Source organism: Nestor notabilis, unplaced genomic scaffold (assembly GCF_000696875.1).
Source record: "Nestor notabilis isolate BGI_N333 unplaced genomic scaffold, ASM69687v1 scaffold4431, whole genome shotgun sequence".
Taxonomy (NCBI): Eukaryota; Metazoa; Chordata; class Aves; order Psittaciformes; family Psittacidae; genus Nestor; species Nestor notabilis.
In genome coordinates this window covers 46691-74100 of record NW_009914099.1, presented here as the reverse complement: position 1 = coordinate 74100, position 27410 = coordinate 46691, and the positions used below count along the sequence as shown (strand labels likewise).

The window sequence follows — 27410 nt, the reverse complement described above, 5'->3', positions numbered from 1 at the left end:
ACATTATTTTTGCATACAACTGACAAGTACTATGGCTGAACCAGCACTCAGAAGGAGCAGAGGCATGCTAGCGAAAACAGAAGGCAATGAGCAGGGCAGTGTGTGATCTTCTCCAGAGACTGTCTCCAAGCAGTGCAGTGTCTCTGCTGAGACTACCCCAGGACTTGCTCTCTGTCAGCACGAGGGCTCTGGCTGTGGTCCCCCTGCTCCACTTCCTCAGTCTAGTTTGGCCCGTGAGGAGAAAAAGAGAGACTCAGGTTTTTCACTGCTGGAAAGCCTCTTTTGTAGGCAAGCTGCCTGGCTGAGGGAGTGAAGTTGCTTTCGGTTTCTGCCTCAGCCTCTGTATGCATCAGGACCCAGCTATTTTGAAAAAGCCACTTTGTCCTTTGTAACCTGACATGTTTCTAGCAAATGGTCAGAGGCAGTTTTCCAGAGACCCTAGGACGTGTGTATTCACACACCTTATCTTACAAATACCTAGAGACCTAGGGACTTTCCCCACTCCCAGCCCCACCTGTGTTAAGTGTCCATCCATCCAGGGCCCCTCTGAGAGCCCAGACCGCTGTGTGTGGCTCTTGGAGGCTGCAGACCTCCCTGCTGGAGGGGTGAGCTCTTCTAGGCTGGTGGCCCTGGGGTACCTGGCTGGAGGAGGGTTGTGGCTGCTGGTGATGCCTGGGATACCTCCCCTGGAAGGCTCCTGACCTGAGTGCTATCCTGCTAGGAAAGGTGTCTTCTTCTCCTCCTCTCCGTAGCCACTGGGAGGTGGGAGTGCCAGAGATACACCACCGCACATTGTGCCTCAGGGAGACTGCCAGCGAGACAGGCAGTGCGGTTATCTTAAATTTTATTTCCTTGCTGGTAAAGAACAAGACAGCATTTGTAAGTTAAGGGCTTCTGCTTTAAATGACAAAATCTTGAGCCAGATACAGAAAAGCTCTGCATGAGCTTTAACCATCCCTGAAAAAAGGTGCCGGAGTCGGGCCCGTCCTGTGCCACTCACGCTCTTTCTACCGGGAAATTCTGCATTGTCTCTGATCTGATGTCTTTTACTGCCATTAATATGAGTAATGTACTAGGAATGTATGACAATTTAATTATAAATTGTAATTGAAAAGCAGTTGAAGTGGAAAAAAACAAAGCTCGACAGTAATTAGGAAAAGATTTAGAACCCCTTTGTCTTACCCCATGAATTTAGAGACAATTAGAGTTGCCTGTTCATATAAAAGGAAAACATATGAAGAAACATAAAACAGATGTTTCTTCTTGCAAAGCAGATTTTGTCTTATATGTATATAAAATGACTGTCAGTCAGTGGTAACAGACCTTTGTGGAAAGGTCCTTGATTTTCCACCACCTTGTTATTGATTAAGAGGTAGAATTAATAATGTTTTAGAAAGAAAGAAAATAATTCTTCGATATCAAACCATCTCCTCTGCTATAGGCAGTCCCCTCTGACACGACCATCATCTGAGCTGTATCTCATTGTCAGGTCCACACCAAAGCCCTACTGACTTTGAGGGCTCTATACTGATCTACATCAGTGAAGAATCTCATCTTCAGTGTACAACACTAAACTCCTGGAAGCTATAATATAAGTGACTTTCGTATATAGCGTACTTTTTTTTTTCTTTAAGGTAACACACCACCTAACTACTTCTTTTAATTTTCTTTTATTTTTTTGTAAGATATCAGTTATGACTACCTAATTAATTACTTAAGTGTTACCTTCCTTTATGTTAGCTTGTACTAAGAAAGAGAAGACATTAAGTAAGAACGATATACTTTTGTTGTTTGTTAAACACTGAAAAATAACATATTTCTGTGACATTTGAAAATCATACACAACAGAACAGCCACAACTTTGTCAAAACCTTCATCATATGAGAGCAATTTTGATTTCCACAAACTGTTCCTGTCCTTCCTTTCTAAGCAGTCCAAACAAATACAATCAATCATACTTTCCATAACACCCTATATTACAGATTATTCCAAGATTATTTTAGCCAGTAGGAAGAGTGGTAAATCTGTGTATATTTATATGATAATCAACTAATTCACCACTTAAAAAAAGAAAGACTTTGTATAGTGTGTTACTTGATAAAAGTTAAAAGCAGGCAGTACATTTTAAAATCACTAGGAATATAGAAACATTAGCACATAGCTTGAGAATCTGTGAGTAACTTTAATGGAAGTGGACAAGCCAATGGAAGCTGATAAACTCCAGTTATTTTTCCATTACAGAAAGACACAAGCTCTAATTCTGTGGAATTGCTGGAAAGAAACAGAGGTCACTAGTTCTTATGCACTTTAGTGTAAATCCACAAAGTGGTCATGATGTGCTTCAGTTAACTATACATTAACTAATTAAAGTATTTAATTTAATGAGAAATTAAAGTATTACTTTATTTTTACACTGAAAGTCAGAGCATCCAAAGAAATTCTCTGTGCACTGCACCTCCAGTCAACATTTCAGAACTTAACTAAAATTCCCCTTCCATTTCACTACCCTCCAGACTGGCTGGGGAGATGTAGGTAATTCAGGCCAGGCACTTCAATTTCATGATTCTTTTGGTGCATTTTAAGAAATGACTGGCAGTAGAGAAATGACCTCTTCTTTATGAAAAACAACACAAACCAAAAATTGGTTTGTCAGTCAGCAGTATATTTATATTAATCTGTGTTAGTAATGGCCTTATTATGTCTGTTACTGAATACTGAACAGATTTTATTTTAGTCCATAGATGTCCCTGGAATCATATATGAATACTACCCATAAAGAACACATTTAGTTTCACAGTGAGACACTCAGGAAATGCAATTATTATTTTCTGTCTTCTTGCTGACAAGAATATTCATCTCACTGTAGATACAAAATAAGTGTATCCTCCATCTACACATGGGCTGTGTAGGCATTCCCTGTTATCACAAGGATGACATAGACACGGTTTTATCAATGCCAGGAGCTTTCAGCTGTTAAAACTCTGTAAAGAAATACACCTATGTGGGAAATGCAATTTGCCAGACTTGCAGACTGGTGTGTGTGGACATGAAAATCATGTGCCCCAGAATCCAAATCCCTTCTCCAAAGAATGGTGTTTCAGAACTCTCTAAAGCAATCTTTTTTCCATTTGGGAAAGGCATTTTTACTCATTGACTTTCTTGTGTAAGTGAACAAACCATTGAATAAAACAACTAGACTGAAAGAAGTGTCTGGTTTAGATGGCTAAATGGTATCCAGACAGCTTTGTAAATTTGGCCTGTATCAGGTATGCCTCTTAGTCTCTTTGAATTAGGTGGTGGACAGAATCTAGAAATTCTTCTTGCTTTTATGCTGTGGGATTACACTGACGCTGGGGCTGGCTGTTGGTATGACACGGAGATGACATCTGATCTGATAAAAGGCTGCCAGTACAAAGTCAGTATTCCAAAAACATGTAACAAATCTGAGCTAGCAAAGTTTCCAACAGAGAAATATCACCAGTTAATACTTTTGTAGTCCAGCGGTAGTGGCCATAAAGCAGGATTTACTATCTAATCAAGCTACTGCCATGAGCAACTTTAAAAGCTAATAAATCTAACAGTAAGCTGCAGGAATTTGCTGCCTTTTCAGATCCACTGAAGATGTACTACTGAATACAACTGCATCCATGTGTGTGCTCAAACTAGTTGTTGCACTGGAGGAGGGACTCAGCAGCCTGCAACAAACACGTTTATATGCCCATTCCTTTTCTAATTGTAGAGTGCCAGCAGCCCCATGTTAAAGTGGTTACTCTGAATCTCACTGTGAGACCACGGAGTGGGTGAATACCTATTCATAGACTACAGATTAAAAATTTCCTTAGTCTGATGCATTCCTGACAGTTGGAGAGAGGTGAAACAGAAGCTGTGAAGCTAGCATTCTTGAGAGTGTTGCATATTCTTTCTCCTTCACAGGTTTTTGATTGTCACTTCCTTCCTAATGAAGTCAAATACACCCACAATGGTTGTCCAATTTTAGACGAAGACGCAGTCATGCTCAGGCTGTACAGGTAAGCAGTGGTGGGAGATCACAATTCACTGTTACCAGGAGCATAGCTGCCCTTGGGAAGAGCAAGCAGTCCATTTTTCATGGTAAAAGTATGTTCTGTACTTGTTGTATCTACTTAGATTCAGTAGCAGCATCATTAGTCAACAAGTGACCAGCTGTTTACAGAAACATTTCTCACAATGTATTTCAGATACATTCAAATAATACATTTGGTAATATCAACAGATATTATGTATTGCTTGTTTTTTACAGAAAACCAGAGACTTTTCTTTTTATTATTGAAAGTGACAACATAACTTTCAGAACACTGTATGTTCTGTCTTGTACTGATGATAGTGACACAGACCCTTGCATATATGCAGTGACCAACTTCTTCCTTCACACAGACAGACCTTTTACAAGTATGTGGATGTGGGCAGCAGGGTCTGGCACCTCATGGTCTCTGGTGATGCGGGGTTTGAAGGCACAAGAAAGAAAGTGGTTAAAGTAATTCAGTTTAGAAGGTGAGGCCAACACCAAACTCACAGAACGACAGAAGATGGGTTGAAGCATAATTCGTTACCTTCTATCACCTGCAGGTTTACAGAAACCGAAACGTTTATAGAGACATTCACCCTTCGTGTGCAGTTACTTGAGCCAGACTGTAACATCATCAAAATGCGCTCCCGTGCCCTGGAGGTCCCTGAGTACTATGGTCTGTCCAGGGCGATTGACAAGAACGTCCTCACTTTTGACTATGGCAGGAAGATAAATCTGGATTGCACCATTTCCATAGTCTCTTCGGAAACCCACCTGCCTGCTCATGGGCAGCTCATCACTGGGGAAACGCAGCAAGAGCAGCTCCGTGGGGATCAGCCACAGAGCTTCTTCCCTGGCCATAGTACGATGTGCTTTAGTTGTTCGTATTAGCAGGTTCAAAGACACCCTGCAGATTAAGTCTGCAGTGGTGGGTTGCTTCAGACATGATGGGTAAGAGTGGGTCATGTGAAGTTTAATAAACAGCTAGAGCTGCTGTATAAACCGAAAGGGCCACGAAGTTTGTGTGGGGCACAACACAGATCACAGATCTGGGTTAGTTGTCCCCTGACTGGAATCTGATTTTGGATCCTAGACACGTGGGCCAATGTGATGCTTTGGGAGTGCTGAGATCCAGTAGAAACAGCACAGGGAGTTTTTGGAGGCAGCACCTACGCAAGAGACCAAGGGAGGCTGGAGCTGGAAGATGTCAGTTGAAAACAAAATCCTGCAGGAAAAATTAAGTCAGGAAAGGAACCCTGATTTTCTTCACTATCTTTTTATCAGGGTTAGTTTAGGTATAGTGACAGGCTTCCCATATTGGTTCCTGCTCTGGTAACTGTTTCGCTTTTGCTTCCATTGGGTTACAGAGAACAGCCTGAGCCAGCAGTGCAGAAATGAAAGCTGTACTCTGGGACTGGGAGTCATTCACAATACAAAAATGAGCTGTGAAGAATTTCTGAGGATGGGGATTCGATATCAGCACCTTAACCCTCCCTCACCTGACACCGATTATATTCCCGTGAGGTTGGATCTCACAGACAGCAGGAGCAAAACTCTCCACAAGGTAAACTTTTAAACAATCTCACAGTGTCCGATTGTCCTCCTGGCTTTCAAAACATTCAAGTTTGTTACTCCTTTTACATTTGAAGAGAGATAGTGAGCCTGAAAGTTTGTTCAGTTCTTACACTTGACAGCTGGGCAAATGAAATGCATGATCTCCATCCCTCAATGCTTGGACCACTATGGGTACAGAGAAACACCTCTGGTTGTTTACTGGCAGGCATAAGTAATTTAGCCTGAGGGTAGAATTAGTTCTGGCATAATTCCACCTTTTTATAGAGAATGATCTGCACTGAATTCAACATATATAGTAATTAATAAGTTAAGAGCTATATGAACATATTCAGTTAATAATAATTAATGGCCCATGCATCTTTCTGTCAGGTAAATTTATCCATTATACTCACATCAAATTAAGCAAATTGTTTCAGCCCAAAATTAAGGACACAAATAAGATTAATGAACCTGGAAGACCTTTTCATGACGTCTAGATATTTACTTTAGGCATTTTCTCATTAAAATGTTTCATTTTTTTTCTTTTAAAAATAATTATTGCTTTAACATTTACCCCGATTAGCTACATGAGGGTAATGCAAATTTATTGTATTTTGTTTGTTTCACTTTGTCCTTTTATTCGTCTCATTTTTTCCTGTTGTAGACCGAGTATGCATGGCTTCCTGTTCAGATTAAAGGCGCTGTTCCCAATCAAATACCCAAAGCCGCCCCAATGGCAAAGTTTATCCTGGAAGTGGACCAATTTATTTTAACTACCATAACAACCACTACCGTCGATGCTGAAGACAATGAAACTCCAAAATCTCTACTTGTATTCAATATTACAAAGCCACCTCCACAGGGCTTCATCACTCATCTATCTGACCACACAAAACCTGTTGGCTCCTTCACGTGGAAAGATCTCAGTGACATGCTCATTGCTTATCAGCCTCCAAATGTTAGCCACACAGAGAGGAGGAATTATGAGGTAACAGTGTATTGTATAGACATTTTTAGGCTTTTTCTGGTTTATATCTAACTAGGATTCCAGGATTTTTTTGTTCTTCCTTGTTGGTTTTTTTTTTGGTGTTATTTTTTTTCTTTAGTTCATTTTTTGGTTTTTTTTTTGTTTTTGTTTTTGTTTTTTTGTTTGTATGTTTGTTTTGTTTTGCTTTGTTTTTGTTTTTTAATGAGAATAGGGAAATAACAATACTTGCAGATCCACCCAAGAGCCTTTGGAAGGATCAGTGGTGCTACTTCCACACAGTTTTTATTCCTGTGTGGCAGTACTGATCCCTGTGACCTGTGGAGAGGTGATGTATTTGAAGCCATGATAGGCAGACCAGCTAACAGTCAGGACTGCCATTTGATCTCACAGCCTACCTACTGTGGCAGTAGCAGAGAGGTATAACATAAAGGGGCTCCCAACAGTTCCTGCTGGGAGTAATAAAAGCATGTCATTAGCACAGAGAACCTGATGCAAAAAATGAGAGCAGGCTGGCATCTGCAGGGTCTGGAGTAAGTGAGTAAACAGACAGTGCTGATTTATGAGACCAAGGCTGTAGGAATACATTTACATTTTATGGGACTGAAAAGAGCACCACTTCTATGTTTCCCACATTGGCTGCTAGGTGTACAGTGTTACTTCATTTTTTCAGTAACCCGTTCTGGTAGATATTTTGTATAATTCAGCAGTGTGCCAGTACTTTCAGAAATAAACAGTGGTCATAAAAGGGAGATGTAAAAGGAAGATAAATGAATTAAAAGAGTCTATGAATATGCTGGTAGTTATAAGATAACTATCTGATAATATAGTTAAGCAATATTGTCATAGACTACAAAATAAAATGGTTGGTACTAAAGTAATGACACCAAAGAAACAAAATCAGAACAAGGTAAGCTGGGGAAAGGGTGGACTGGAAAGCAGAGGAACAGTAATGGTAACTGGCACCTGATCCTGGCAAAGACTGTCTCTTTTTAACCTTGGCTGTCACAGGAACCTCCTTTCTTTCTGTTTCCTTAGTATGGGGATCAGTCATCCTACCAAACCACCTACTCCTTAAGTTCCTCTTCTCTGTTCTGCTTTCAGTGTGGTTTGACTGCAGGTTCAAAAATCTGACAATTCAAGAGTTTGACATTTTCTTCAACAAGTATTTTGTCTGTTTTCACAACAGGTGGAGTTTGAGGTTCATGACTTCTACTTTGAAAGGAGTTCACCAATCACTGTGCATCTTTCCATCAGAACAACAGATACAAATGCTCCTCGGGTTTCATGGAATACAGGTGACATCTCTTTTCCTCAGTTTATTTTGGTACAGAATTTATAACATTTTGACACAGACATTTGGCAAAGCTCTAAACTTCAGATTTACTCCTGGAGCTTAAAGATCATTAAACTGATGGAGTGTAAATCTGTTCTTTTCCTTTATCCATTTTGGGGGGAACATGTTACAACAACTTCAGAAAATTTTATGTTTTAACTGGAATGAAAAATAAAGGACAAAATAGGAATTTCTGTATATAGTGTTTTCTTCAAGAATGAACTGGACATAAAAGAGCATAAGCAGTAAAGACAAATATGTAGTGGAAAAGAAGTAGCTGGTAGTGTGTGGGAAAGAGCAGTGCTTGCTGATATCGTTTAGAGTGGAGGTCGGTAAAAACAAACAACTACAGAGGGCATGATGCACCATAGCCATATGAAACCTGGAAACCTTACAGGGTTAATGTTAATTCAGATAGATTTATAATGCTTACATTGGAAAGGGGACAGGCTTTCCCATCTAGGGTGAAATGTACATTGATATTTAATCCTCAGAATGCAAAGATAAAAGATCAAACAAGTCTTGAAGTTGACACCAGAGTAAGTGCAGTCTCCTCACAATAGAAAAGGAAGGGAGATGAAAAGAAGCAGCTTTATGTCTCCCAGAGAAACCCCAGCTGAAATGACTGGCAGAGTGAAAAGAAGAGATACTGTCCTCTTTCATGAAGATCAACATATATTTTCAAAAGCCAGCTCACTAAGGAAGCTCGGTGCCCATTTTCAGGCATTGTGAGATTTCAAGAGCGGTGCTCCATTTTGTGCAAATATCCAGAAGTGTGCCTAACTAGTCTATCAGATCATTTGGAATCAGAATACATTATTTCTTTGAAAAAAAATATTTAAAGACAGTTGACTAAGGCAAGTAAGCCATAATAAAAGCTGATACCAAGTTTTTACACTTGCCTTGAAATGTCTGTCATAGGTAGGTATGTAGAGGTATTTAAACATGCCTTTTTTCCTGACTGTAAATACCTTTAGAATGCATCTAACTAGGTGCTGCCCACCTTGAATGTCACAGATGCTTTGGCGAAATAAAGCTCTGTTCTTTGCAGGCCTCAACCTCTTGGAAGGACAATCCCGACCAATCACATGGCAACACTTCCAAATTGTAGACAACGATGACATCCAGAATGTTCGCTTGGTCACAGTTGATGGCTTAGAGCATGGGCGGCTCACAGTGAGAGGTAAATAGTTTCAGCTTGAGGGCCTGGGAACATTCTCTAGTGCAACTGGGTATGATAATGTGGCAGTCAATAATAAGCTGGTAGAGTCTGGTTTATGTCACTCCCTACTGAGGGCTGCCAGCCTAAGAGCCATATTTACAAAAGAATAAAGGAACAGAAGGAAATAAGTGGATATACAGTAAGAAATTAAAAAAATACACAAGCTCATAAGGAAAACTAATTGCTTTACTTTTGCAAATAGTGTATTTATGCTGTCCATATCCTTAAATGGGAGTTACATGCAAGTCTGGCATTTTGCCTACACACCGCTTTCATTTGAAAATTAAATTGGTTCTTAATTTCTCCACTTCTCCACTGGAGGTGAGTTCCGCCCAGTGAGCTGGTAACATGCCTGGTTCTGACCTGTCTCACCAGGGCTAAATAAGGACAGATACCTGAGACAGTGCTGTGATGCCACTGTAAAAACAAGACTAACATCAGTATGGCCATATATTGCTCTTGGTTCCTCAAAGGAAACAAGAAAACCTGGGGCATAAGAATGCATCTTCTGCAGGTTTCCCCTCTGGAGCAAAGAGCAAGACCAGCATGGAAGGAAGCAGGCATCACTTCCAGCTGTAGGCAGGCACGCAGGCAGGGAGCTCTGTTCCCTCTGCTAGTTGGCTTCCCAAGAACACAAAAGTATTGAAAAATTCAGTATTTAAACTTTTTCCTAACATATATTTACATCCCACCGCTAAAATTTTAAAGAAATCAGGCATGCTATCATTGAGCAGGCATGACCTAGGCAAAATGCAGTCATTGTATTGTAACTTCTCACATTTCTGCTTGAAGATGCTAAGGAATGAGGAGTGATATTGATTCATTGGCAAATACAGACAGAATATGGATATTGTTGCTATTCACTGGAAGCTTTAAGATTTATTTTAAGAAGTGACAATTAAATTAGACTTCTAATTCATTAGTAATTTTGCTTTGAAATCTCATGAGTCAGCATAGTGCTGCTTTCTTTGGGAAAATGGTTGGGTTAAAAATGTCACTCGGCTGTTGGCAGGGTAGAAAGATTCTGCCTCTGTCAATGCTGGATTTTTTGGTAGTTAAATGTATTCATGCAAAGTGAATAGCCTAGAGATATACAGCAATATGTCATACATATTTAAAAAAATAGGAAAAGTGGTATTTGGAATTTAATGGAAACAGAAGTTGTCCAGAAGTATGTTTCATCTCAAGGAACTACTGCTGATCTACAGGATCCTCCTGCTGTAATGCTGCCTTTTCTGGTGGTAAGGTAGTTATTTCTCCATCCTAAAGCTTGTCCACACTTTTCAAGCAAGGAGCAAAGGGAGTGGGTGGGTGTCCCAGTTGATGTTACACAGCATGGAGGGCAGAGGAATATTCTTCTTGGAGGCCCTGGGGAGATCATCTCTTCTAGCATCAGCTTTCAATTCTCAAAACCTTTAATGTTTCTGAATATTTGTCTAGATAAGCAGATGTTTAAAATTGTCTTATTATAGACAGTAGCCTCAGTATACAGAAAAAACAAGAATCAGCAATGAAATGCTGAGCAGTAATTATAAAGCATATTCTCTTTGATGCTTAAAGTACATGTAAAATATTCTGGTAAGAAAGTAAAGGTTGAAATTAAAGTGATAACAATTGCAGGTAAAAATCCTTTACATCTTTGGTTAGCTTTAGTGCAGTGGATATTTAGAGGATTTTCTTTGCTCCCACAGTTGCGAAGTCTGCATTCTTATTGACTATTCCAACTTCTCAATCTTGTTTCCAGAAGGAGAAGTTACATTTGATTCTTCTTGTTAGAAATGCATTCTCTTTGTCTCTTTTAATACCATTCATATTGGAAGGATTCTTCTTTGTGCTGAACTGCACGTTTGATGTGTTTTCTTCCATTGTTTTGACAGGAGGGAAAGGATTCATGTTCACAGTCTCTGACATTCAGGCTGGTGTTGTTCACTACCATCATGATGACAGTGATTCTACTAAGGATTTTGTGGTATTTAGGATCTTTGATGGCCCCCACAGTATTCGCCATAAGTTTCCAATCAATATCCTCCCTAAAGATGACAGCCCTCCATTTCTTATCAGCAATGTGGTCATAGAAGTTCATGAGGGACAGACGATCCTGATTCAGGGCTCTATGCTTCATGCTTCTGACATGGATTCCAGTGATGATTACATACTATTCAATATTACCAAGCCACCGCAGGCTGGAAAGATCATGAAGAAACCAGGACCAAACATGATAGGTAATGAAACACATCCACAATAGCACACTTATCTTTCTCTATTCCTCTCCTCCCCCCTGCTTTTTTTAACTACATTAAATGTTACAATTAGACAACTTATTTTGGCTCAGGACAAATCATGGAAAATTTGAACTTCTTTCTAAATACCCATCATTAATTAATGTCTGTCTTGGCACCAGGGTAACTATACCTCTGAACACAAATTATCCCATAATTCTTCCATTTTCAGTCTATTTCCCTGATGTACTTTTCTCCTCCAGAAAAGTTGGGCTAGTCAGGAGTTATTTGATCTGCAAGGATCCCTGACAAGCTCGAAGCTATTAGGTGATGCTACAAGTGGAAGAAATCTCTCCTTCCATTTAACTGAACTCAGAAATTCCTGTGCTAGACTGCAGAGGAAGCTAGTACTGCAAATTCTCTTTTGTCCTCTGAATAGGGTTTTAGGCCAGTTTGCTGTATTGCAAAATTTTTTGAACGATCTTTAAGCGATGTAAAAAAGAAGCTGATGACCTTAAGGAAATGTGGAAGACAATGCAATAAAGGACTTGCCCTAGGCAGGGTGAGAAAAAGGACATTTTGCTTCACCAGTTGCTTGCACAGCTAGTGGATAATTTTTTGAATTGTTAAGATCATGTACTCTTCAATATAAGATATATTCCTCAATTCAACAGGGTATTCTGTCAGCAGTTTTCTTCAGAGGGATATATTTAATGGAATAATTTATTACCATCACTTTGGAGGAGAAGTATTTGAAGATTCCCTTGAGTTTGTGCTGTGTGACAGCCATGACCCCCCCAATCTCTCAGATCCACAGGTATGAAAACGAAGCAGAGTCCCACATATTCCCTTCAAATGGGTGATGATTTTATGCCTTCTGACAGACTTTAAAATCAAACTGGTATAGATCTTTTCTGTTTGTTGTTACCCTAGTCATCACCACAAGTAATGGTCTTCAGAGCTAGCTCTTGTTCTTGCTTCCCATAGGGTAATTCTTTCTGCTGGGCCACAGAGAGACAAGTTCATTGCAAAGGCTTTTTCCTACACTGTAAAATGAAATGAAAACAGATTAGACCTGGAGATAGTACAAATAAACAAAACAGTCCTCCTGAAGTCAAATGAGAAGAACCAACTCACCCAAGAGTCCAACATGCTGAATTTAACTTTGATTTTAATTTAAATGGAAACTGCTAAGATTTATAGGCTTTGCATTTAACTGTTGTATATCTCCATTGCTCATGTATTCGTGATTTGGCATGACAGCCACATCCTGTATGTCGTGTTCCAGTGATGCACTTACTTGTCTGTGTGCATGTTTGTAAACAACTGCTTGGATAATCTCTTCTTGAGATGAATCTCTGTTGATTGCACTGTCTCCCTGATTTCAGGTGATGATGGTGCACATTATCCCTGTGGATGATCAGCTACCCAGAGAAGCCCCAGGAGTGGTCCGTCACCTGGTTGTTAAGGAGACTGAGATTGCTCACCTAACTAAGAAACATCTCCATTTCATAGATGTGGAAGAGCAGGACAGGGAACTCACATACACCATAACCACGTCCCCGTTTTTCACTTGCACACATGGGTAAGTGTGACCTGTCATACCTTTCAGGTGGGACCGGGCAATGACTTACGTAAGAGGAGCAGCGTCAGTGGCAGTAGCATTCTTGTGTATCAGGTTCTTCAGTTGTTTACTTAAAGTGCAATAGATGGGTGCACCTCCCTGTGGATGATTAAGGGTGAGCTAGAGCTGAAAGCAGCAGAATAATACATGGAGTAATTAAAAAAGGCCTGTAGTTTAGCAACAAGTAAGGAGGAAAGCACCTGAAATATTTTCTTTCCTTTGTTGGACTTGCATTTTACACTAACCTATAGGATCCTGTGCAGCCTTGAGTACAAGCCACGTATCTTACTGATGGAATGAGACTGACCTGGGCCTGCCCTAGGCTGAGAAGATGAGGTGCTACAGTGTTTTCTAGGATTGGGTTATCATCATGGCACTGCGAAGGACTCCTGGTCCTGGGCCCGTGGAGCAGAATGGAAGTAGAACTGGTTAAGGAAGCAATGAGGGTATGGGATGAATGGGTGTAGCAGCCATTTACATGATGCTGTTTCACCAGCTGGAAATTCATGACAGCAATGGTGATAATTTGTTAAATAGAAAAGTTTAAAATCCAGCCATTGTACAGTTCAAACTGAAGAACATCACTTTCAATTTTAACCTCAAGTAACAGAGGACTGGTATGCAACTAGAAGAAGGATGTTTAGGCTGTTCCCCTGTTCAGTCAACAGCTACATGGTTATCCAGTTTGCTGGTTACTGATGTTGAAAAGCTGGCTTTTTGGAGATGGTTCGTTTCAGAAATTTAAAGAGTCATGATATAATTTATTTTTCTACATAAAAGTAAATGCAGGTTTGTAAGTAGTAAGAATGTGATGGACTAGACTTTCAGGAGGTGTAATTGGTATCTGGGGTGTATAGAGGCACACTTGTAGCAAACCCAGAGCTTGCTTAAAGGTATGTAATGAATTTTCATGACCATCCTGATACACATTTCTTGTGATCAGTTTTCTGTGGTAATGTTTAAATGAATAGCAAGGACAGAAGAAAGAAACAACATATAGTTGGGGCGCGACTGTTGTTTTTCCTGTTCTTCAGTATTGCTAACCAGGATGTGACATATGTATTTTTGTACAGCCACGCAGATGCTGGGAAGCTATTTATGGTGGACACCATCCCCAAGCTAGTCAAGGACCCTGCTGCTCTTGCACTGCGGTCGTTTGCTCAGGTTTGTTATGTTACCTGACGTCAAAACCTGTTCTAAATGATTTAAAAGTCACAAGTATACAGCTTCTTTTTGGCAGGAAGAGAAGAGGTCAAAAATTAGGAGGAGTACTATCACGAGCTCTGCTTAAAAAGCTCAAAACTTGCGTAATTCAATTCCATCTTTTAAAAGAAATTTCCATTATGCTTCAGTTTTGCAATATGTAGACACAACTCTCCTTCTGAAAGCAGCAGGGGCTGCAGTTTTCTAGGGTAGCCTGTGTTTGGATCTAGCATGATGTTAAGATCAAGAAAAATGAAGCCTTGAGAGTTTCCTGCTTATTCTCAGTGTCTCCACTAGTAGATGCGATAAAGGCTGAAACAAGCCTTTTTTCAGGATTTCATTGCTGCATTTCCATTTAGTCTGATGGATGTCTTATGAATATTAACAATGTGCCCCGGTTTATATCCTGATGTATTGATAAGGTTGCATAATGGTGATCATCACAGTACCATAATGAGACCTTTGAGCCCACAAATCCTTAATCACCTTATAAGAGTCTGGATGCCAGATTTTGGTGGTTATTTTAGCCTTTTTCACCAGCCTGCTCTCAGAAAAAAGAAAATAAAGGAGGAGGATAATTCTGTATTCAGACATGCAGTTCCTGTGTGTTTATTAAACTTCGTTAATTTACAAGAAAACAATTCATAAGAAAAGGTTCTTGGACTAGCATTCATAAAGGGCTCCATCAAGGAGGCAGGCCATTGCCTCTGTAATCACTTATAAACTGTGTCTGTATTTTTTGGTACAGGTTTGAGTATTTGAAACTGTACTCACTTGATTTGTAACTAAAGATGCATTTAATCAAGGTATTGCCAGTATATAAAGAGCAGATGCAAAGTTCATGGAATTAATTTTGGCAGTTCAGACACCATCTAATCAGGGGATGAGAAAGGTCCCTAATGTCCTGAATTATGGCTCTCCCATTATCATTTCTTATATGCACCCCTCTTCTCTTTTTGCAGCATGCTGTGAACTACATGAAAGTTGCTTACATGCCACCGCTGCAGGACATCGGGCCTGAACCTCAGCATGTCCAGTTTATCTTTTCTGTCAGCAATCAGCATGGTGGCACTTTGCATGGGATATGCTTCAATATTACAATTCTTCCTGTGGACAACCAAGCCCCAGAGGTAGGGTGGTGGTGAAGGCAAGAGGAAAGGACCAGAAATGGCTTTGACTAGAAACAGAAATGCAAAGAGATGTCTTGCTCTGGCTGAAATGAAAACTAAATCTCCCATGAGGTCAGGGTTTCGGTGTGTTACACATAGCCTGCATTGGGACTACAGTGGGAGGGGAAGTGTGGTGAGTGTGCAAGGTGGTTTTTTGTGCTGAATAATTTGAGGGCTACCTTCAACGTCTGAGTGGCTGTACAAGATGTGTATGCTACGTTCTAGTCAACAAAATGCATTCCTCTTCTTTGTAGTGCCTATTGCCTGTGAAGGCCAGGATCCTCCTTGAATAGGACTGGGCTGCATGTATTAGGGCCTACTATTAGTATATTCCTTAGGTTTTCCTAACACAGCCTTTGGCATTTTATTTTTTAAGGTGTCACACATTCTCACACCAGAGCAAACTGAAATTTCCCAGTTTGGTGTATGTTGGGAGGTGCAGTATAAAAGACAGTTAAGCATTTTCTCTTCCATGCAGGTTTATACAAGACATTTAAGAGTGGAAGAGGGTGGCCTGAGTCCTGTCACAGAGGAACACATTCTCATTTCTGATGTGGACACAAAACGGGAGCATCTTCTCCTCCTCTTGCAGAGACAGCCTCAGCATGGGATGTTGGAGCTGGATGGCACTCCTGTAAATGAAGGCGACAGGCTTTCCTGTGGGGACCTGCGTACCCTGGCGGTCAGGTTAGAAGAGTGTCTGTCTTCTCCTCTTATGGTGGCTGAGTGTCTCAGCCACATGAGTGAAAGCCCTGCCCTGAAGTGTGTGAGGTGCAGAGGCTGCAGCTAGCAATGCTCACCATAGCACAGCACTGGCAGAGCTGCTCCAGGCCAAGACTGCTGGCTGATCCTCAGGACTGCAGCAATCACTGCAGAAGCTGAGCTGCTGTGTGGCCAGAAAGTGGGAGCTAGTGACGACGTCTGATGTAGATAGGTTTCCCTATAAAGCTCTGCCCAATGCAGATGAGGAGGCAAATTCTGTATTCAGACATGTAGTTCTTGTGAAGAAGGCAGTGGTTGCCAGCTTTTTTCTTTTAAGGAAATGGTATGTTTATTAAACTTTGTTAGTTTACAAGAAAACTTTCATTAACACTAATTAACTCAGAGATTAAAATGTTGTTGATTGATATATTTGTGACAAGAATGAGACTGGATTTCCTACATGCGTGCAGAATTAGAGCTCTCTGACTCTGTTTCCGTCTGTAAGTCAAAGTGGGCACCTACCACAGCAAGGACATACATGCTTGGTAGGCACAAGCAGCCAGAACAGGGATGACAAAAACCTCAGTGAAACCTTTTTCGCAGCTGATGTCAGGTTTATATTGGCAGTTTTCTTCATCTAGGAGAACCCACAAGTCTTCTGAAGACATTCTGATCCAGAATCAGCAGTCTTAGATGGACACACTTGCACAGGGATTGGTTTTTCATATTGGGAAGGATCCACATTGTCACTGGCATGACCACGAAGCAGAAAGCACAGCTTCTTTGTCTATGTGAAATACACATAGGTCTTTTTTACTTTCTTCTCCCCTACAGTTATCGGCACGATGGCTCTGAGACTCTCACTGATGATATCCTCTTTACAGCCACAGATGGCATCCACTTTGTAGAGTTCACCCTCCAGGTCAAGGTCAGTATGTTGCATATTTCTGAAAGCAATTGCCTCTGTAAAAGAGTGCAAAGCTTGATGTCTGAAAGTCTTCACATTCCCTTGGGAACCGGGAGATAATGGACTTGTTGGGCTTTCAGGTTTATGTGGCAAATTCAAAGATTTGGCCTGTACTGGCTGAAAGACATTTGCACTTGCTCTAGCTTGGGTTCATCTGCCTGGAATTATTCCCTCTTTATTTGAGTTTGCGGAATGGGATTTTTCTCAGGCTGTGATTATGTAGTTTGGTTTATTTTGTCCTTGAATTTTTAACGTGACTTTAATTCAGCTGGTTTCATTGTGTTCATAGAGAGAGCTCAGTGTACTCTAACCATGACATCATACTGCTGTTTGAGCAGTACGGAAGGCAATGTACTAGAACAACAGGTTTCCACTGAAATGAAAAATAAAAGATCTTAACTTATTTTTCTGATTAGGTGTTGCCTGTGAATGATGAGCCACCTGTTATGAAAACAGGCCTTGTTCCTGTGCTCCACTGCCTGGAGGGTGAAGAAGTGGTCCTCTCATCGGAGTACATCTATGCCACAGATGCAGACAGTGATGACATGAAACTGATGTTTATTCTGGCTCGCCAGCCCTATCATGGTCTGGTGAGGAAGGCTGGCATTGCTGTGGATCGTTTCTCCCAAGCTGATGTCATCTCTGGTTTAGTCACATATAAGCACACCAGTAAGTGAGTTAACGGCAGAATTTGACTGGAAGGTGGTCACAGTTTTCTGGAGGAAAATATTAACCAGAATTCATATAATCTTTGCAGAATCTCAGCAGAAACTGCTGAGAAATCACATGTGTTTTGAGTAGGGAAAAAAGTAATCTGGCTTTGAAAGAGGGCTGATGATATAAAACTACCAAATGTTTTAATGAGCTCTCCAAATCCCTGTTTGAAGTCAAAAATTTATTAGAACAAATACATGAAAACGTCATAATCCTAGAGGATCTCTTTCACTGTTCCTGGTAAAACATAGCAGAAACTGCTGAGAAATCACATGTGTTTTGAGTAGGGAAAAAAGTAATCTGGCTTTGAAAGAGGGCTGATGATATAAAACTACCAAATGTTTTAATGAGCTCTCCAAATCCCTGTTTGAAGTCAAAAATTTATTAGAACAAATACATGAAAACGTCATAATCCTAGAGGATCTCTTTCACTGTTCCTGGTAAAACATCTTGAGGTTTTTTTGTTTTTTTTTTTTTTTTGGGAGGGGGGGCAATTAGGTACAAAATAGAGCCTTTTTATTTGTTTCATGACACTAAAAAAGCCCACTTCAAGCTCTTTCCATAGTCATGTTTAGATAAAATGATGTAACACTGTAAATGGGTATGCCATGTTTTAATAGAAAACTGTTAACAACCTGAGGTACTTCTTGTTTGCCTCTCCAATCTAGATGGATATCCATTTCTGGACAGTTTATAGTCTTTCTGCACCATAAGATAAATGAACAGATTTTCTCAAAGAGAACCACAGTGCTCAAAAGATGTTATTTTGTGGTTTTACTGTTAAAATAAAAAAACCCACCCACTTTTTTTTAATGTTTTCTTCTGGAAGACCGTGAATATTACCACTTGTCACAGATAGAGCATACATACATACATATAAAAAAAGAAAGATCTTTTCCTACATTCTTTGAGAAGGAATGCAGAAAAAAATGTCTTTCTGCATTAATGTATGTTTTGCACATGCCTTAGTGAACAAAAAACAGAATCATGAGTACAACTAGCAATTTTATTACAATTACAATATAATATAATAAGATTGAAATAGTAATGTTATAACTACTAGTAATACTTGGTTATATACTTTTCTGCACCCTTTTATTCTAGAATAGAAGCTGGCTAAACTTCATTACAAACAGCAAACCAAATTCTTAACCAAACAGCACCCCCACCAGCCAGAATTAAGAATTCTAGTAATTTTGTTTTTGCTTCTGACTGAACACTGCAGACAGTCATTGCAGGATACAAAATTATTCTTCATGAAGTTTTGGTAATATATTTCCTCTGAACTGCAATATTTTTTCCAGGTGGGGAGATTGGTCTGACTCCTTCCATTGAGATCTTAACCTTCATTGTCTCTGACAGCGAGGCCAGCATAGATGTGAAAGACTGCTGTTATGATAGACCTCTTCTTCCTCCAGTTCCACTTCACGATCCATTTCTAGTATATGACCTTAACATCACTGTAGTTCCAGTGGACAACCAGCCTCCATCAATTGCAACTGGTGAAAGCTTCCTCTCACTATACAGTTAAAATGTGGGCTTATGCAGTACTGTAATGGCTAAGGACTCAGGGATTTTACCTGTTTGTTTGTTTGGGATTTTTTTTTTTTTTTCACTTTAGAGTCAGAAAGAGTTGCCTGAGATCAGCATACAAATGTTTTGAATCAGAATATCCATCAATATTTTTTTTCTTTTGCTAGTACAGTGTATCTGACAAATTCAACTGCAGGTGCAAGTGTGAGTAACTGCTTGTGGCTCTTCAGCTGCATGTTTAAATCATGTGGTTAGTGCTCAGATCTACTCCCTTCCATCTATACATGTCCATTGCTGTATGTGTAAGCATCATGGATTATCTCTAACTAGCAACCAAGCACCACACAACCTCTCACTCATTCCCCCTGGTGGGATGGGGGAGAGAATCAGCAGAGTTAAAACAAGAAAACTCATGGGCCACCCACACAAGCAAAACAAAGCAAAGCAAGCAATTCATTGTCTGTTTCCCATGGTCAGGCAGGTGTTCAGCCATCTCCAGGAAAGCATTCCGTGTTAATGCTTACCTGGGGAGACAGATGCCATTGCTCCAAATGTCCCTCCCTTCCTACTTCTTCCCCCAGCTTTACATGCTGAGCATGATGCCACATGCTCTGGGACATCCCTATGGTCAGTTAGGGTCACCTGCCCCTGCTGTGTCCTCTCCCAACTCCTTGTGCACCCCCAGTCTCCTCACTGGTGGGGTGGGGTGAGAGTCAGAAAAGGCCTTGACTGTGTAAGCACTGCTCAGCAGTAACTAAAACATGGCTGAATTATCAACACTGCGTCCAGCACAAATCCAAAGCTTAGTCACATACAACCTATTATGAAGAAAACTAACCCCACTCCAGCCAAAAGTGTCATAGTAAGCTATGTCTGAGTAAAAGTGATCAATATCTTCTCCCCAAACTGAACTTAGGTCCAGAAAATTGTCACATGCATTGTTTATGCAAAAGCATAAAGTAAATCTCTATCTACTTCTGCACCTAGATAGTCAACAAAAAGTCTGCAAAAGAAATTTAGACTCTGCTGTTTATATAAAAGGAGACAATCTTTTAATACCCATATTCAATTCTGTTAGTGAAGGCAAATCTATGCTATATAAGTAACAGATCAAATGAATAGATTTGAACCTATATTTTCACTAGTAACCTTCAAAATCAAAAATATTCGCTTAAAATGGAAATAGTTTTGGTAATGTACTTTTAGTCCAACAGACTTCATTGTGCAAAATTTCCATCGACTTCCTGGGCTTTCGATGAGGTCTGTAGTATAGAAAAGTATGCTTTCTGTATGCTTGCCTTTTTCAATGTCATTTGTTTGTTAGCATCACATACATGATATGTATCTCAGAGAATATCTAAGCATATATACAAGTAGTTTTGTAATTGGCAGGCTTTCACCCAAGTAATGTTCTGGAAATGAAGCATTGTCCCAGCAGGGAAATCAAGCAGTGATGCACGAAAAATTATTCATTATGAGAAATTCAGAACAGCTCTAATATAATTAATGCTCTGACAAACAGAGGTAACAACTGATTTTGACCAGCACATAAACTATGCCTGATAACTTACCAGCAAAATAATTTCACGATCCCCTTCCTCTCTGCATACATGATGGCAAAAGTAGAGTTGACAGTGTAAGCACAGAAAAAAACCTTAAATCAAAACCCTTTGGTTACTCAGTATTTGTTGTCTTTTATCCCTTAGTTACTACTCCCATTTGTATTAACAAAAGCAACAGTAAAATGAGCTAAAAAAGCAATAACGCTTATCATATTGTTTCTGTGCAGGTGCCAGATTTGCAGTGGAGGAGGGCTCCTCAGCAGCCCTCACCACCGTCCATTTGCTTGCCACTGACCCCGACACCACTGCCGATAACTTGGAATTTGTCTTGGTTTCTCCTCCCCAGTTTGGTTACATTGAAAATATACTGCCTTCCCCAGGGTTTGAAAAGAGCAACATTGGTATAAGTATAGGTAAGTCTTAGTGACATACAGTAATCAGTCAGATGAGATACAGAGGGCTTGTGGTGTGGTGGGCTCTGGTGAAGTAGTTGCAGGTGTGTGAGTTAATATGGACTTATTGAGGAAGGCAGGTGCTGGCAAATAAATGGAGAGCAAATGGGACTGTGAGAGAGGAGTTTAAAGGCAGACTACAGGTCTGAAAATGTGAAGAATTAGCACTTGAAGTAAACAAGCCAATCTTTGCTTTATGCCTTCCAGCTGCGGTCTATTAGAAGTGGCAATATGAGACATTAATCTGTTCTCTCTCTGCCTTCACCTTCAATCTCCCATACAAGGATCCTATACTTCCCTTCACCTAGTTCTCTGTCATGTAAATGCTTTAGCTGAGAACTTGAAAAGCCTGGGTTCCACGATAGTTTCCAAGGCAAAGAAACAGAAGTGATAGAGACGTTGGTTGGCATAGGTGTGTTCTCTTGTCCATCTTCAAACGTTGTAATGCAGTTTCACCCTCAGAGGAACAGATTGTAGCATACTCTGTAACACTACCAGCTTTTACGAGTGTCTCCAGCCAGACACACAGAGCCACTGAGCCTTTTGGTCCCCATTTTCCTGGTTTGTAATAGAAACATAGAATGGTTAGTGTTGGAGGGGACCCTCTAGTTCCAAAACACCCAGATGCTGGCAGGGGTAATTTCCACTAGACCAGATGAGTCAAGTTACAATCAATGTAACTACTTAGAGCCCAGATCTTACCCATCGTTTGGGTCTTTTTGTTTGAGCTCGGTTCTGCAGACTGAACTGAGAAGCATGAAGTTGCACAGCCCCACAAGCAGCAAAAAGATGCATTTTTGTTTCAAGGGAAGGACATGTGTCTTGCAGTAACATGTGCACTGTAACTCTGTGATCCAAAAAATCATCAAAAGCTGATAAAAAACCTTACAAAATCCAAGATATTTGTTCTTTGAAAAAATACATAGTTTCAGAATTTTTTATGATAACATAAGACCAGAAGGCTGAAAAAGATTGTGTTAACTCATAATCTTTTTAAAATCTCTAGCTTCATTTCAGCTGAAGCACCTGAAAGCTCTGAACATAAACTATGTACAAGCCAGACATGAGCGAATGGAGCCAACAGCAGACCACTTTGTACTTTATGTCACTGATGGGGTCCATCGCTCCACGGAGACTTCGTTTTTTGTGCTGATCAACCCAACCAATGATGAAGTCCCGGAATTCATAGCAAGGAATATTACCGTAAGGAAATAATAAAAATGTCTGTCATAGAATTATTTTATATCAGAAAACACTTTTTCACATAGATAAAACATTGTTCTGATATCTGTTCCTCTGCACCTTTCCTTTACTTATGTAGTTCAGCCTAGTTCAGGAAACAGCCCAGTTAAATCCCACGTAAACTAGTAGCACAGAGCTGCATTGGGACTGTAGTAATGAACAGCTCTGGTAGCTTGCAGTTAAGAGAAAAAAATAAGGCCCAATCTTTAAACAAGCAAGTAATCTAGAAAGCAGAAGGATCTTCATGCTTCCTCTGGTTTCTCAAGACCTTTTATATTTTCCTGTAGTTTTTTTATGTTTCAGGCATAGCCTCTCCCCTCTCTGAAGACTGCTTTTAAAATAAATAAGAATTCTGCCTTCTGGGTTTGAGAAGAGCAACATTGGTAACCATGCTAAGGCAGTGTAAACTTCTTTACTGTGAAGTAAAAAATGCGTGCATGTGTATAAATGTATGTGCATCCATTATTTTTTTTTATATATATATATCTTTATATGTTTAAATTCTTTCTCCTTGGCACTTAATATGAAGTTTATTTACCTAACAGCTTTTCTATTTATTGGGGCAGATAAAAACTCCTTATCCTACCCTCTCTTTTCACCACTGTAACCATTTACTGATCTATGTCACTTGAAGTGGTTGAAATCGGTAGCTGATTCAAGAGCTACTGGGAAAGGGGTGGAGAAAACAGATACAGTTATACACAGTAATAACCTACTTAGGAAACAGTGCTAAAACTCTCTGAATTTTTTTATGTAAAAGAATTTGACACTTTTTCTTTGGTGTTCAGGTTCAAGAAGGGGAGATGAAAGAGCTGGATCTTTCTATTATCAATGCAGTTGATCTGGATGTGCCTCAAGACCGTTTGGTATTTGGGGTTGTGCAGAGGCCCCGGTATGGGTTCCTTATTAATGGAGTTCATGGAAATGATACTCTACACTACAAACAGTTAATTAACCATGACCACCACAGCCATGAGTTGCTCGTTCATGACTTTTCCATGGAGCTACTGAAGAATGGTAGGTGCAATGTTCTTCTGACATTGGTCTTTCATTTCTTTAATGAGGCAAGGTGGCACAGTAAGAAACCTTCAGCACTTATTTAGTCACTTGCCTCATGTGTATTTTCAAGGCAATGTTTAGGAAGCCCACTGTAGGAGAGGATCAGGTTCAAGATCATCTTAAGAACCTGAACGTGCACAAGTCCATGGGACCTGATGAAATCCATCCACAGGTCCCCACTGTAGGAGAGGATCAGGTTCAAGATCATCTTAAGAACCTGAATGTGCACAAGTCCATGGGACCTGATGAAATCCATCCACAGGTCCCCACTGTAGGAGAGGATCAGGTTCAAGATCATCTTAAGAACCTGAATGTGCACAAGTCCATGGGACCTGATGAAATCCATCCACAGGTCCTGAAGGAGCTGGCGAATGAAGTTGCTGAGCCACTGTCCATCATATTTGAAAAATCATGGCAGTGAAGTTCCTGATGACTGGAAGAGGGAAATGTAACCCCCATTTGCAAGAAAGGGAAGGTGGAAGACCTGGAGAACTAGAGACCAGTCAGTCTCACCTCTGTGCCCGGCAAAATCTTGGAGCAGATTCTCCTGGAAACCATGCCCCACAAAACCTGAGGAGAGATATTTCTTTTCTCTGTTGTCTAATACCAACCTTCAGAAACATCAAGTTCCCACCCCAAATTCCTCAGCCTTCCCAAGTGTTGTTTTTGTCTCTCTTCCAATTGCTTGGCTTTTCTTTTTTCCCATCCACAATGGTGACAAAGCTACCTGCAGCCCAGATCCTCTGATTGGCTGTGGTCACAGCCACAAGGCCAGCTGTTCTCCCCAGGGCTTGTTTAAAGCTCCCTGAGGATTAAGGCACAGAAAGTGTTGCCTGATAGTCTCACCCTTGCTATGGTCCCTCTTAAAATGAATTGGAATGAGGAGAGAAGAAGAAATGTGCCTTTTTCAGACCAACAGACACCTTTTTGTGGAGGGAGCCACTCCTCACTCAAGTCAGGCTGGTGTCTTTGAGACAATAGTATGTTGGTAGATTAATGAACATCAGTGGCTCACCAAGCTTATCTTCTGGTAGCTGAAACAAGCTTGCTGTGACAGGGCATATGGGTAGGGGAGATGGAAGAAGGGAAACAGGATGAAATGATGTGAGAAATTTTGCTGGAGTCAGATTTATTTGCTTTTTAAATTTTTCTTTCTCTTTTTTTTCCACACCACACCCTGAATAGGAATGAAGCTGATGTACATGCATGACAATTCGGAAAACCTCACTGACAGCTTTAGAATCCAGTTATCAGATGGGAAACATAAAGTCATCAGGACCATTTCAGTAAAGGTCATTCCAGTTAATGATGAGAAACCAGTGCTGAGCAAGTAAGCCACGTGTTCCTGTCTCTGTCAGAGGGATAGGTTCAGACAAAATGATCCAAAAGTGATCAAAACAGCAAATTGGTGACTCATGGGGAGAATCACAGACTAATGTCAATACAGGTGTTTCAATATGGGTCTCTATCAGCCTATTTAACAAAAACAGTTTTAGTGAAACAAGGATATGCTTTAGTGTTGTTCAGTATTAAAAGAATAGGGAGAGAAAAAAAAATGAAAAAGTGGGGGATCATGCTTATTTCGCCTTTTACAACTTACTTGAAGGTGTTTGCCAGAGAGCCCTGATGTTTGGACACCTCTGCTGGCCACTGACCACCATGGTATTGACTGCAGTTACTTTGCTTTCCGCTTCCCTGGGACAACTGCCTGTCTAAAACACCTTTCTGAAAGCAGCTCTGTATTTTGGCAGGAGATAATCCGCAACGTTGATGCCTCCTTGCCTCACAGGGGAAAGCTTTTCAGCTTAATCATTCCCGTATTTTCTCTTATATAACCCTTTGCTTAGCTGTAATTCAGCTTCTCAAAAGATACATGCCAACTTCCCTTACAGTTCAAACCTAGGAATCAGAAATGAATTAGACATGGTCAGAAATTGCCTGGCAGACCATTTGTAGATAGGCAGCTGGCTGTGAGAAAGCTGAACCTCCTGGACATTTTAACAAGGGACTTGTCCCTTGGGATCCTCATTTTTTAGCCGATGCTCTGCCACAGAGTATCAGGGCCTCCATCTTCTGTCTGGTTTCCAGTCCCAGGCAGGCAGATGGGGAGCTGGGGATGCAAAAGCTTTGGGCACATAACTCGAACCTCTGAAGTTTGCATTTCAGAAATGACGCACAGCCTGTTAAGCAGGCTGCCACTAATGTAGGCATTTCTGATCCCTCAGGATATTTGGCCTACCTTCAGATCAGACCTGTGCTTCCCATTGCAGAGAATTTTGAATGTTTTGTTTACCATGCAGAGCTTCCTGCATTAACAAATGTTAGTTTTATAGTTGAAAGATTATCAAGGATCACATAATGTTCACAAGAGAGGGTGTCCATTTCTACTTAGAATAAAGGATAGAGTTTATGCATTCATATCAGATACTGATAATTGCCTATTTGTTCCTCATATGGTAAAGACTGATATGACATTTTCCCCCCTTTCTCTCTGAAGGAAGGTGATGGAGTGCAAGAACTCCAATATTTTTAGCTTTGCCCAGATGGATCCAGAAACTGTTGCTGCCTTGTCTGGTGTTGTTAGAACTCATCATTTGCCACTCCTGTGGTGAACAGAAGCACAAGTGAGCCATCTACTTGAAAAATAGCTATTTCATTATAAGAAGTTACTGCTTCTTGCCTGTTAGCCTTCCACTGATACACAGTATGCTCCCAGTGTTTATGAGGTAGTGCTTTGACAAAATGTGTTCAGCTTGGCACTGGAGAGGTTTAGCTGCCACATTCAGTCACGACATGGCTGTGGGTAGGGGCTCCCTTATACCACTGCAGTGTTTTACAGGTGAACATTTGACAATACCTGTAAGCTTTTTCTCACCTTTTGATCTGGGGACACCCTTTTGCCTGAGGGAGTTTCAGGTCTCATCTCCATTAGCTGTGGTCAACAGACTGAAGAATCTGCAGTGCGATGTTTTTAGCTGGCAAACAGTGAGTGCCAAAAGCTCAATCTGCCACCTCTTGGATTGCATCCTGTAGCAAGGAGTGCCCTTGCGGAATGTAAGGCCCTCACACATTCCCCTTGAAAGCTTCTTCTCAAGATGAGACATTGGTGCTAGAAACAGCATAGAGAAGCCAGTTAGGTCTTTGTAGTATCTCTTAAAGATTAGGGTGAGCAGTGACAGTCAGTTGAAAGACAGTCTTTTCTCTAGTGAACAATCTGTTCATTAGAGCCAGTATTGCTATCGTAGCAGTAACATATAGTTCAGCCTATTTGTTTACATCATCCTCTTATAAATTGTATGAAGGTAAGTGGAATAGATCCCAGATTAAGACAGATGTGATAAATCCCTTATTGTTGCAGATATCTGCTTTGTTATTTTTCACCATTCTCCAGAGAAGCTGGTCTACCCTGTTTGCTTTTTTTAGGCACCCTCCCTTTAGTCTTTCTGTAGTAGTAATTTCTGTCAGAATCTGGGTAATCCATATTCCTGGCAGAGAAATTACATGTCAGAAAGGTTACTTTTCTTTTATTGCATCAATACATGACTTTTAATTTTTGCAGAAAGAATGATATAGAGATGAACATGGGTGAAACTCGAATAATTTCCAGTGCTGTTCTGTCAGCAGAAGATAAAGACACCCCCAGGGAGAGAATTTACTATATATTTGAAAGAATTCCAGAAAATGGTCAGCTTCAGCTCAAGGTTAGTCTTTGTACTTTAACAAAAAGAAGGCATGCAAACGACTCTCTCTTTTTTGGATAGAATGAAGTTCATCTTCCTTTTCTCCCAAATGTCTGTCACGTTTTGAAGTAGACAGCTATGG

The 27410-nt window shown here is 40.4% G+C and overlaps 1 protein-coding gene across 1 annotated transcript in view; it reads left to right on the top strand.

Moving 5' to 3' along the window:
* The window catches only part of FREM1 (FRAS1 related extracellular matrix 1), a 57579-nt gene that overhangs the window by 1065 nt on the left and 29104 nt on the right, over nt 1-27410 (top strand). Inside the window, exons 2-21 of the mRNA XM_010023481.1 lie at nt 3934-4028; nt 4606-4907; nt 5413-5609; nt 6264-6587; nt 7774-7882; nt 8972-9103; nt 11020-11364; nt 12036-12178; nt 12750-12946; nt 14059-14149; nt 15151-15318; nt 15836-16044; nt 16894-16987; nt 17443-17695; nt 19045-19242; nt 21063-21248; nt 22294-22490; nt 23318-23546; nt 24774-24918; nt 27148-27289. Of these exons, the coding sequence (XP_010021783.1) occupies nt 3934-4028; nt 4606-4907; nt 5413-5609; nt 6264-6587; nt 7774-7882; nt 8972-9103; nt 11020-11364; nt 12036-12178; nt 12750-12946; nt 14059-14149; nt 15151-15318; nt 15836-16044; nt 16894-16987; nt 17443-17695; nt 19045-19242; nt 21063-21248; nt 22294-22490; nt 23318-23546; nt 24774-24918; nt 27148-27289 (3756 nt within the window). The remainder of the gene's footprint in view (nt 1-3933; nt 4029-4605; nt 4908-5412; nt 5610-6263; nt 6588-7773; nt 7883-8971; nt 9104-11019; nt 11365-12035; nt 12179-12749; nt 12947-14058; nt 14150-15150; nt 15319-15835; nt 16045-16893; nt 16988-17442; nt 17696-19044; nt 19243-21062; nt 21249-22293; nt 22491-23317; nt 23547-24773; nt 24919-27147; nt 27290-27410) is intronic.